General features: G+C 43.1%; 1 protein-coding gene across 4 annotated transcripts in view; it reads right to left on the bottom strand.

Annotated features, from left to right (window-relative positions):
• Window positions 1–13,246, bottom strand: part of SEMA3F (semaphorin 3F) — a 917,803-nt gene that overhangs the window by 520,337 nt on the left and 384,220 nt on the right. For all 4 annotated transcript variants that reach the window (XM_033925950.1, XM_033925947.1, XM_033925948.1 and 1 more), the window contains one exon: window positions 3,863–3,925. In XM_033925950.1, coding sequence (XP_033781841.1) covers window positions 3,863–3,925 — 63 coding nt within the window. The remainder of the gene's footprint in view (window positions 1–3,862; window positions 3,926–13,246) is intronic.

Raw genomic sequence — 13,246 nt, 5'->3', positions numbered from 1 at the left:
AAGAAGCCAAGAGAGATACGTTTGGCGAAGGCACAGGCAGAAGAACAAATGGCTAAAAATGTAAAAAAGGGAGATAAAAAATTTTTTCAGATATATTAGTGAAAGGAGGAAGATAAAAAATGGAATTGCTAGGCTAAAAGATGCTGGGAACAAATATGTGGAGAGTGATGAGGAGAAAGCAAATGTGCTAAACAAATACTTCTGTTCTGTGTTCACAGAAGAAAATCCTGGAGAAGGACCGAGATTGTCTGGCAAAGTTACACGAGAAAATGGAGTAGATTCTGCGCCGTTCACGGAGGAGGGTATTTATGAGCAACTTGAAAAACTGAAGGTGGACAAAGCGATGGGACCAGACGGGATCCATCCCAGGATACTAAGGGAGCTCAGAGAGGTTCTGGCGAGTCCTATTAAAGACTTGTTCAACAAATCTCTGGAGACGGGAGTGATTCCTGGGGATTGGAGGAGAGCGGATGTGGTCCTTATTCATAAAAGTGGTCACAGGGATGAAGCAGGAAACTACAGGCCGGTGAGCCTCACTTCAGTTGTTCGAAAAATAATGGAAGTGTTGCTGAAAGAAAGGTTAGTGTATTTCCTTGAATCTAATGGGTTACAGGATCCGAGGCAACATGGCTTTACAAAAGGTAAATCGTGCCAAACGAACCTGATTGAATTTTTTGATTGGGTAACCAGAGAGCTGGATCGAGGACATACGCTAGATGTAATTTACTTGGATTTCAGCAAAGCCTTTGATACAGTTCCTCATAGGAGGCTGTTGAACAAACTTGAAGGGCTGAAGTTAGGACCCAAAGTGGTGAACTGGGTCAGAAACTGGCTGTCGGACAGACGCCAGAGGGTGGTGGTTAATGGAAGTCGCTCGAAGGAAGGAAAGGTGACTAGTGGAGTCCCTCAGGGTTCGGTGCTGGGGCCAATCCTGTTCAATATGTATGTAAGTGACATTGCTGAAGGGTTAGAAGGAAAAGTGTGCCTTTTTGCAGATGATACCAAGATTTGTAACAGAGTAGACACCGAAGAGGGAGTGGAGAATATGAAAAAGGATCTGCAAAAGTTAGAGGAATGGTCTAATGCCTGGCAACTAAAATTCAATGCAAAGAAATGCAGAGTAATGCATTTGGGGATTAATAATAGGAAGGAACCGTATATGCTGGGAGGAGAGAAGCTGATATGCACGGACGGGGAGAGGGACCTTGGGGTGATAGTGTCCGAAGATCTAAAGGCGAAAAAACAGTGTGACAAGGCAGTGGCTGCTGCCAGAAGGATTCTGGGCTGTATAAAGAGAGGCGTAGTCAGTAGAAGGAAGAAGGTGTTGATGCCCCTGTACAGGTCATTGGTGAGGCCCCACTTGGAGTATTGTGTTCAGTTTTGGAGACCGTATCAGGCGAAAGACGTAAGAAGACTTATGGCGGTCCAGAGGAGGGCGACAAAAATGATAGGAGGCTTGCGCCAGAAGACGTATAAGGAGAGACTGGAAGCCCTGAATATGTATACCCTAGAGGAAAGGAGAGACAGGGGAGATATGATTCAGACGTTCAAATACTTAAACGTAGAACAAAATCTTTTCCAGAGAAAGGAAAATGGTAAAACCAGAGGACATAATTTGAGGTTGAGGGGTGGTAGATTCAGGGGCAATGTTAGGAAATTCTACTTTACGGAGAGGGTAGTGGATGCCTGGAATGCGCTCCCGAGAGAGGTGGTGGAGAGTTAAACTGTGACTGAGTTCAAAGAAGCGTGGGATGAACACAGAAGATTTAGAATCAGAAAATAATATTAAATATTGAACTAAGGCCAGTTACTGGGCAGACTTGCACGGTCTGTGTCTGTGTATGGCCGTTTGGTAGAGGATGGGCAGGGGAGGGCTTCAATGGCTGGGAGGGTGTAGATGGGCTGGAGTAAGTCTTAACAGAGATTTCGGCAGGTGGAACCCAAGCATAGTACCGGGTAAAGCTTTGGATTCTTGCCCAGAAATAGCTAAGAAGAAAAAAAAAAAAAATTTTAAATTGAATCAGGTTGGGCAGACTGGATGGACCATTCGGGTCTTTATCTGCCGTCATCTACTATGTTACTATGTTACTATTTACACAGAGAAACACACAAGTATCTAGACCAAGGGTGGGCAATGACGGTCCTCAAGGGCCAGAATCAAGTCGGGTTTTCAGGATTTCCCCAATGAATATGCATTGAAAGCAGTGCATGCAAATAGATCTCATGTATATTCTTTGGGGAAATCCTGAAAACCCGACTGGATTCCGGCCCTTGAGGACTGGAGTTGCCTACCCCTGATCTAGACTCTCTTTTGCTAGATGTACAGAAAGTATGTACTGCTACATGGGCTGACTACTTTCAGCTCATGACACAAGGACTCTGTGCATAAATCTCCAGTGCAGGATGCTGGCATGACGTGTGCTTCAAACTAGTTGTACCATGGCTCCAGCATATCCCTTCCTTCCCAGTGCCATCTACATAACCCACAGGAGATCACTACCAGTTCACAGAAAGGTACAACAAGCAAGAAACCTCAATATTCCACTGTTAGAAGACAAAATCACAAAACAAACTCTAGCAGACCAGAGCCGGCAAGGTGGAGTAGATGAACTGGAAATTCCCAGGTTCATTAATAACAGAAAATGAAAGCATAAGACATTAAAAAGCAATAAAATCCAATAAGCTGGCAAATAGTCCCAGGTATATACCAGCCTATAAAAGGGAGTGATCCTCGTATGCAGATGATTTCAATTTGTGGTATGCAGTTGAAACAGACAAATTCTCAAGGGCATTATGGCAAATTGGTTGACAAAATGTTGTAGAAGTGGGTAACCAGGTGGATGAATAATAGGACCCTACTATATTTTAGATTTTTGAACTACTATGTTTTAGATTGTAAGTCGCCTTGAAGGTTTTCCCAAGGGCGGGATAGAACATTCTAAATAAACTTGGACCCTAGAAGGGCCGTGTTTCAGTGTGTAGAAATCAGGGGGTCCCACATTCAAAAACACCAAGCTAATCCAAATGGAATACAAATTCTTAAAGTCTTCCTCTCTTCCTTTTCTTTGCAACCTTTCAGCTCGCACTCCTCGCCAGTTAGCTGGGAAGGAAGGCGAATGGCTTGCTCATCCTTCCCAGACTGCATGGTAGGATGGGGAGAGAGATGTTAGACTCATGGAAGGGGTAGAGACAGAGAGACCAAAGGAGAGGAAGGAAAAGAGGGTGAGATATGTTGGACTTGCAGGGGAGGAGGAGAGAGAGAGAGAGCAGACTGGGGAGGGGAGAGAAGAATGCGATAGGTCCTGGATTCACAGAGAAAAAGACACAGAAAGAGAAAGGGGTAAACATGCTGGACCCATGAGAAATGTAATAAGATAACAAAATGTCTTATAAACTGGCTAAAATAATACTTGGCTACAAATAATTTATTTTCTGGTACTTAACTCGCAAGTAAAAGCAACAAAACATCTTCTTAAGAGTACTAGCAGGTTGCTTTTACAACACCAGAATCCTAGCTTGTGTCTCTCCCATGTTCGTAGTTTTCATGCTTGCTGCATGCCAGAGGCGAAAAGCCACCATCCCTCCCTACACCAGGTCACAGACTCTCAAGTTTAGACACGGGCAAATGGAAAGGAAATTTTTAATTCACTGAAGGTACAAAGTAATGCAGCTATGACTCATAGGGATAAAAGGGGTAGCCAAACATTAGCTTCAGGGATTGACCTTCAGTACTTGAAAAAGGAGCTACATCATCAGAAACTGACGTCAGATAGAGAGCGAAAGAACCAAATACTGATTCCAACTTCATCTGAATAATCATTGCTCTGTGCCCTCTGTCTATGTCTCTCTGAAACCCACTTACATTTTTGTTCTTTCCAGATAAAACACATTCTTCGATTCTTTGCTTTGATGCTGGCCAGTAGATCTAAGAAAACACAATGAACAAAGGGATTATTTCTTTATAACTTTTAAAGTATACTTTTACAGATAAACAAAGTTGTCAAATTGGAGAAAGAAAATAGACCACGTGTTATTCACCTTATAGCTGTATAAACAACAGCAGTGTAAATCTCCATCATGTATGTGTACATATACACACACACACACAGAGAACAGGTATAGAATAAGACATAGAAATGCAAACCTCCATCAGACACACACACACAAAAATGCCACTTTAGAATAGATACAGAATGGACACAGAAGTAACAATCCTCCATCACACACACAACACCTCAAAACAGATACAGAATAGACATAGAAATAGCAAACCTATATCACACATATGCAAACAAAACATGCAACTTTAAGAACATAAGAATTGTAATACTGGGACAGACCGAGGGTTCGTCAACAATGGCCAACCCAGGACCCAAGTACCTAGCCAAATCCCAAGTAGTAAAAGATTTTATGTTGCTTATCCTAGGAATAAGCAGTGGATTTCCCCAAGCCATCTCAATAATGGTTTATGGACTTCTCTTTTAGGAATTTATCCAAATCTTTTTTAAATCCTGCTAAGCTAACTGACTTCACCACATTCTCCGGCAATGAATTCCAGAGTTTAACTACACATTGTGTGATAAAATATTTTATCTGGTCTATTTTAAATCTACTACTTAGTAGCTTTATCACATGCTCCCTGGTCCTACTATTTTTGGAAAGAGTACACAAGCAATTCACATCTACCCTTTCCATTCCACTCAGAATTTTATAGACTTCTATCAAATCACCCCTGAGCATTCTTCTCCAAGCTTTAGCCTTTCCTCATAGGGAAGTTGTCCCATCCCTTTTATCATTTTCATCACCCTTCTCTGTCCCAACACCTCACAGGTTCTAGCTACAGATTCCTATCCCTTACAGAGATGATAATTTCCATGCCAACAGTCCTGAGATTTCTCCACCCTACCTTAAAAGGTGCTTTTAACTAATCACTTCTTCCTTGCATCTCTGCTATAAAGCAGCAGTTACCTCTTCCTTCCTCTCTCCCCTGCTTCTAGAACTGTCTATGCCTTTTCTGGAGTCAGCTTTGGAAATTGCTTTCATAGTGGCATTGTGCTCTCAATTCTGTTGCTTAGGCCCTCCCACTCTGCCCCTCATCTTACCCATCCCTTGGCTCACATTACACTTATACACCCATTATTCACCCTCAGCAATCCTCCAGCTGATACACACAAGTAATTATCATCACTAATTAAGGTTCCTCAAACCAAACCTCTCACCAATTGACCCTCTTTACTCGTACTTAGAAATTAATTTGGTCTACCAACTCTTCACCTAAAAGTTCCTTGCTCTCATGTCCTCTTTCAACCTCCAGCTGTGCTCCAGCATCCCTATGCATCAAAACAGCCAATGCCTTGATCTTGTCCTCTTCCCCGATTGCTCATTGCCAACTTCTCTACCTCAGCTCTTCCCCTCTCTGACTATAATCTCATAACTTTGTGATTCATCACTCTGCCCCCCAGAAACAACCAATCCTCACCAATAATTTCAGTAATCTTCAGTCTATTAACCTATGTACTCTCTCTGCCATGGTCTCCCCCCTCATCTTGAGCACTACACTATGTAAATCTGTCAACAAAGCACTCTTTTCCTATAATACTATTCTCTCCTCCGCTCTGGACACCCTCACTCCTCCTATGTCACACCCTGTAAGGCGTGCCAAATCCTAGCCCTAGATAACCTCCAAGACCTGCCACTATGTTCATGTGCCCGATCTCCGGAATGCCACTGGCTGAATTCTTGCGCTCATGCTGACTTTATATACTTCAAATTCATGCTGGACCTCCTACCCTCTTGCTTGTAAAATATTACACACATTTGATCAATTCTCTCGGATTCAACCCTCCCCTTCTCTTTGCCACACTCAACTCTCTATTAAAGGTGCTCTCACCTCCAACTCCTCCTTCACTTTCTCCCCAGACCATGGCTGAGTAGTTCCATGATAAGGTCCACAAAATTAACTTCAAATTCTTGACCAATCCGCCTCTGCTTCTCCCTCTTCCAGCCTGCCCTGCCAACCCTTCATTATCCCCTGCCGCCTTTTCCTCCTTTCCAGAAATTACTGAAGAGGAACTGTGCATCTTCTTTCCTCCTCCAAACACCAAACAGGTAGTGTTCCTCTAAACCCATTTCCAGCTGTCTAATGATCACCATTTCTCCTACTGTCATCCCCTCTATTTGCCATATCCTCAACTGATCACTCTCCACTGTGACTGTACCAGCCGCCTTCAAACACACCATAGTTATGCTGCTCCTGAAAAAAAACAAACATCGCTGGACCCTATCTGCCCCTCCAATTCTTGCCCCATCTCCCTTCTTCCCCTTCTTATCCAAACTACTAGAATGAGCTGTCCACCACTGTTGTCATGACTTTCTTTCAGTTCGAGTTATCCTTGACCTCCTTCAATTTGGCTTCTGCTCTCTTCGTTCTACAGAAACTGCTAGTCTCCAATGACCTGCTCCTGGCCAAATCCAAAGGATTCTACTCCATCCTCATCCTCCATGATCTATCTGTGGCATGTGACACCATAGATCACCACTTATCCCCATCACACCTTTAGCGTAAACTGTGGAAATTCCTATCAGTCAGCATACCTCAGGGATCTGCCCTGGGACCTCTTCTTTTCTCCATACACACTTCTTCTCTCAGTGCTCTAATTTCCTCCCATGGGTTACAGTACCAACTCTATGCTGATGACTCACAAATCTATCTCTTTACACCTGAAATTTCTACCTGGATGTCTCACCACCATCTAAAATTAAACATGACCAAGACTGAATTCCTTATCTTTCCTTCTAACCCGCCTCTCCCCTTACCCATTTTCTATATCGGTGGGTAACACACTCATCCTCCCTGTCTCGTTGGTTCGCAACCTAGGGGTCATCTTTGTCTTGTCTCTCTCCTTCTCCTCACCTATCCAACAGACTGCCAAAACTTGTTGTTTCTTTCTCTATATTATAATATTGGAAAAATCCGTCCTTTCCTTTCTGAACACATTGCCAAGACCCTCATCTACGCTCTCATCACCTCTCATCTGGATTACTGCAATGTGCTTCTTATGGGACTTCCACTAAGCCATATCTCTCCCCTTCAATCTGTTCAAAATGCTGCTGTATGCCTCATATTCCGCCACGGTCATTATACCACATTACTCCTCTCCTCAGATCGCTTTACTGGCTCCCTGTCCATCTCCACATACAATTCAAACTCTTCTTACTGAAATTCAAGTGTACTCACTGTGCAGCTCTTCAGTATCTCTCCTCTCTTATTACTCCCTATACTCCCCTCCCTCCCCTCCGGGAACTCCATTCATCAGACAAGTCCCTCCTGTCCCTACTACTGCCAACTCCCATTTTTATCCCTTCTATCTTGCTGCACCACATGGCTGGAACAACCTGCCTGGCTCGTTAAGTCAGGCTCAGTCTCTGGTGGTATTCAAATCCAGGCTGAAAGCTCACTTATTTGAAGCTATGTTTAAATCCTAACCCTACCAGCATATCTATCTGTCAGCCCCTCTATATTCCCCTACCACCTCTTCAGCCCCCTTTAATTTCCTACATGAGCACTAAATTCAAACTCCCCTTTTTGTCTTATGTGATTCCCCCTCATCAGCCCCCCCCTCTAATTCCCTACACAAGCATTATGATCCGACTCCCTCTACTACTAAAGCTGAGTGAGCTTGGATTACACGGAGCGGTACTAAAATGGTTCACATAATTCCTAAGAAATAGGACATCTGTAATAAGAAAGGGATATAAGAAATTCCAAAATTGGAATACCTTGTGTGGAATACTGCAAGGTTCACCACTATCTCCTTCCCTGTTTAACATATACTTAAGAGCCCTGGGTAAAAGATTCACGATTTCCCAAGTGCATGCTTTTTCATATGCAGATGATATATTCCTTCTCTGTCTAGTCAAATAATCTTTTGAGGATATATTACAATACTTAAAGAAGATTATTGAAAACCTGAGTACATAGACGCAAAAGAACTTCCTTAAACTTAATAAGTTGAAGACCAAGATGCTTTGGTTTGGTGACTATGATTCACTGCTATATACAGACTTAGTACTGATATCTGGAGGAAAACTTAAGATTGAGAGCACATCATCCTGGACTCTTACCTCACCTTTGAGTCCCAGATTGATTCCTTGGTAAAGAAATTCTTCTTCATATTAAGACAATTAAGAGCAATCAGACTGGTTTTATGCTAGACTGGTTTTAGGAAATAGTTCAGGCTATTCTACTCCCTTACTTAGATTACTGCAACTCCTTGTATTCTGGCATCATAGAGAAGGAATATAAGAAATTGCAATTACTCCAAAATACAGCAACTAGATTAATATTCTGCCTACACCACTTTGAAAGCCCGAAACTAAGAGAACTGCACTGGCTGCCAATGAAAAGTAGAACCCAGTTTAAGATCGTCTGTATGGTCCATTACACTATAACATATATGGAGAGAACTCTCAGGGACTCATCTCTGACATTAAGGTTACATATTCATTTTATGACTCCAGAACTATGCAACGCTTTAAGCAGAACTTTTCTAACACCCCAGAAAAGTTCATTGGGAAAAATTATCCAAGTCCACCTTTGAATTTCAAGGCCTCAAGATCTGTGTGGTAGCTATGTTATTTAATATTTATAAACTAGTCTTATAGTCTTAACGGGTGCTAGAATATATGTGTGTATGTCTGTCTTTAATTCTTTCTCTCTCTCTGTCTGTCCTTTGCGCTTTATATCTTTCTTTTTCCTTGGCTGTCCACCACCACCCCTTGCCTGCTCCCCCTGTCCATTCTCCCTTCCTTTTACCTACCCTGTCCCTGATTCCTGCAAACTTCCCTGTAGGTGTCTCTTCCTTTTTTTTTTTTAATTCCTTCTTCAGTCTCAGTTCTTTATCTGAACATTCCCTTCCTCAGTCTCTCCAACTGCAACTCTCTTGCCCTCTAAGCCCCTGCTGTGCATGTCGCTCCTGATCCCCTCACTGACCCTTGCAATTGCGTTTCCATGGCAACCCTGCTCGCGGGTCTGTGAGTGTAGGGCCATTTTGCTTATTTCCTCGTGGGAAGCTGTTTTGCAGGCTAGTGGGTGTGAGGAGCGACTGGGATCGCGAGTAATGCCCAATGCTTTGTAGCCATGACTCCCTTAGTTGTGTCCAAAGTTATTTTTAAGTTCTGCTTCTCTCACGATCCGTGCCTGCGTCGGAAGCCTTCTCCGATGCAGGTGCGGCTCGTGAGAAGAGCCGCGGCGGCGGCTTAGAACTTAAAAAATAACTTCGGCCACAACATTACCTTGGGGTCTGCTGAACTTAAAAATAACTTCTTTGTGAACATTAGCTTGGGTTCCGTGAGTGTGTAGAACCCTGGTGTCCGATCGGGTCCTGTTTGGTCTGCCACTGCCTGGAGGAATTGAAGAGCATGTAGGGCGGAAGCAGGAGGTTGGGCCTCAGCACCGGCCGGGCGGCTTGCACCGCCGGCCCCCAGGAGCTCAAGGCCGGCGGCGGACATGGGGCCCCCAGGAGCTCGAGGCCGGCGGTGGACATGGCTGGCGTGGCATGGTGGAGGAGGAACAGAGTTCGGTGACGTAAAATCCGCGCATGCGCACTCGTGTTTTCACGATGGATCAGGGAACACGTTTTTTTAGTGCGCATGCGCGTCCTACCATTTTATTATATTAGATACTGTATAGAAAATGAAAATAAGGTGATATTTATTGGACTAATTTTAATACCCTTTTGACTAACTGTTGGAGTGCAAACCCTCCTTCTTCCTGTCAGAACAAGATACTATAACAGCAGTAGACTGCTGATTTTGGCCTCTGAAAGCTAAATGAAAAATGTATATGGTCCAAAAACAATGGTATCACATTAAAGTAGAAAATATGATCTCTGTTAATTTATAATGTAATGATTGGAATATGTCAGTTTTTGCAAGTTACGTCTGATATCTCGATCATATAAACACAGAGTTGTCCCTGGAAGGCAAGATTGCCAGACAGAAACTGACCTATTTTGGACATGTGATGAGGGCGAATTCACTAGTAAAGGAGATGCTTCTCAGAATGGTCAGTGGTAAAAGGACGCAGAGGAGACCAAAGGCCTGTTGGCTGGATACCATCAAGAATGTCACAGGAATAAATATCAAGCAATTGAAAGAAGCTATGGAAAACAGGGAAGCATGGTGAGGACTGGCCTACAGAGTATCTAAGGGTTAGACATGACTAAATGGACAGTAGTAGAATCTTTATATTTTGCACAGTACAGAAGACAAGCATCACTTTTTCCAGGTTTCAGTTTAATATCTGTCTAAATATTACTATTTTTAATTTGTGGTTAGTTATTTTGTACTGGGTGAGGATCTATCTGTGTTCTGCGTGTATGAAAGAGATAGTTTTCTGTTAGCATTAACCGTGCAGGATAGATCTAGCTTCTTTAGTTTTCTAATATGATTTATTGATGTTCTAGTACCCCATTGCAGTGTTTGGTCCTGTAGGTCCTTGTTACCTGACTACTATTATGGTATTACAGGATAAAGCCTTAAGACATCTACCCCATAAAAAACAGTTATAGTAAAAAAATGGGGTACCTAGATGGTGAAAATTAAATTCTTAATGATCAATTTCTAATCAAATTTTGATCGTTATGATAACGAATGGACTTTCATCATCAATCCCTGATATGAATTTTTACCATACACCTTTCATTGCTCAAAGAGGAAATAAGAAAGACACTAAATAAGGTACAAGTTAAAACTGCAGGTGACTAAGGAGGGGAAAACATGCAGAGCATGGCTCATGGAATTCTTTCTAGCCGCCCTGTTTTAATATATGTCTGTGAGATATTTATAATAGGAAAAATGGAAAATAGGGCTATTTTATAGCGCGTAGCATAGCTAGGTTTAAGAAAAGTTTGGACAGGTTTCTGGAGAAAAAATCCATAGTCTGCTATTGAGATAGACATGGGAGAAGACACTGCTTGCCTGGGATTGGTAGCATGAAATGCTGCTACTATTTGGGTTTCTGCCAGGTACTTGGATTGGCCACTGAGGAAACAGGATACCGGGCTAGATGGACCCATTAAAGCTGTTCTTATGTTCTAAGTGCTCACAATGGAATGGAATGGAACATTTTTGCTCAAGTCAACACTGCTCTAAATTCTCCTTCTATTCACCTTCCCCATCCCTTACGATGAGTTTAGTACCTTACCTCCCCCTCCAGTTTGGAAATAATTCAACCGGCATAGAATCAAAAGCATAGAGATTGGCAGATGTGGCATCTTGCCCAAGGCCTGCCAGTTCGGAAGTTTGGACGGGGAGGAAGCAAGAAGGCCTTGAGCATTCACAGATATTCAAGAGGTCCCATGCATGCCAGCCACTATGCTGGCAAGTAGAGAGAAGTGATGGAGAACATTTGGGAGAGGGGTTAGAAAGGAAGAAAAGCCTTTGCTGGCTTTCCCCTCTCAACTGTCGTCGGCCAGTTCTCCCCATCCCCCATCCATGTGCATGTTAATACTACTGGCTTTTCCACTAATGCCAGTGCTAGCTGTTTCATTCTCTGATGTTATCATTGTCCTCTTCCCTCTGGATACTGCTATCCCTACTTCCACCTCCCTCCCTCTGTCCCAACTGCTTACTGCTTCCCCCCTTCTTCAATTTGATGAGACCTCCTCTGTCCACTTTCCTCCAGAAGGCTAAAGCGGCTAGGGCTCTTCAGCTTGGAGAAGAGATGGCTCAGGGATGATATGAAAGAGATTTATAAAATATTGAGTGGACTGGGAAGTATAGGTGTGCATCACTAGTTTATTCTTTCCAAAAATACTAGTACTAGAGGGCATGCAATGAAGCTACTAAGTAGTAGATTTAAAACAAAATGGAGAAAATATTTCTTTATTCAACGTGTAATTAAATTCTGGAATTCATTGCTGAAGAATGTGGTAAAACCAGTTAACTTAGCAGGGGTTAAAAAAGGTTTGTATAATTGGGGAAATCCACTGCTTATTCCTAGGATAAGCAGCATAAAATCTGTTTTACTCCTTGAGAACTTGCCCTTTACCTGTGATCTGGGTTGGTCACTGTTGGAAACAGAATACTGGGCTTGATGTACCTTTGGTCTGTCCTACTATGTCTATTCTTATGTTCTTATCTGCCACTACTGCTGTCAATCTTTCTTCCCAATTCCATTTCTCTTACTGTCCCCCTCCCCCAATTTCAGCAGCTGTTTTTCCTTTTCCCCAATTTTCATGAGACTGCCCTAGAGAAGAGAATCCTAAAAGGAGCAAAGGGGATGATCAGGTATAGAAAAAAAGGAATCTGATAAGGAAAGAGGAAGAGAACACTGATAAAGGAACGGCGGGATGCGAGTTGAACGCCCTGAATGGGACAGCAATACAACCTTGAAGGAGGTATAGAAGGAAGATGTATAGGATGGAAGAGAGCACTATAAAATGGAGGAGAGAAAAAGACTCTAAAGTAGAGAGCTTAGAGAGGAAAGGAAGGACAGGAGATTGTAAACGAAGGAATGAGAAGAATAAGCTACCATGTTTCCCCGAAAATAAGACAGTGTCTTATATTAATTTGGGGTCCAAAAAACGCATTAGGGCTTATTTTGGGGGGGATGTCTTATTTTTTGTCATGTACAACAATCATCTCTCCCTTCCTGCCCTCCACCCCAATTCTTCCTCTTTCTTCTCCCCCCTCCCATGTGTAGCATCTTTCCCCCCCCTCTCACCCATCCCCTTGTGCAGCATCTTTCTATCAGCATCAGTGACGCGGCAGAGGGAAGGCCCTGGCGGGGAAAGCCATGAAGCAGCGCTGCCATCGCTGCTGTTTTTGGAGGCCTTGGAGCGGAGTTATATCAGGACAGGATAGATTCCGGAGGACTAGAAGGTGGCGAATGTTACACCGATCTTCAAAAAAGGTTCAAGGGGAGACCCAGGAAACTACAGACCGAGTCTGACCTCGGTACCGGGAAAGATGATAAAGGCGCTGATAAAGGACCGCATCATTGATCATCTTGATGGACACGGTCTGATGAGCACCAGCCAGCACAGTTTCAGCATAGGCAGGTCTTGTTTGACAAACTTGTTGCACTTCTTCAAGGGAGTAAACAAGCAGATAGACAAGGGCGACCCGGTTGACATTGTATATCTGGACTTTCAGAAGGCGTTCGACAAGGTTCCGCATGAACAACTACTTCAGAAAATTGCAAACCATGGAATCGAGGGAGAAATACTCACGTGGATTAAAA

The sequence above is a fragment of the Geotrypetes seraphini genome, chromosome 17 (assembly GCF_902459505.1).
Source record: "Geotrypetes seraphini chromosome 17, aGeoSer1.1, whole genome shotgun sequence".
Taxonomy (NCBI): Eukaryota; Metazoa; Chordata; class Amphibia; order Gymnophiona; family Dermophiidae; genus Geotrypetes; species Geotrypetes seraphini.
Note: the sequence above shows the minus strand (reverse complement) of the source record. Positions and strands in the feature narration are given on the sequence as shown.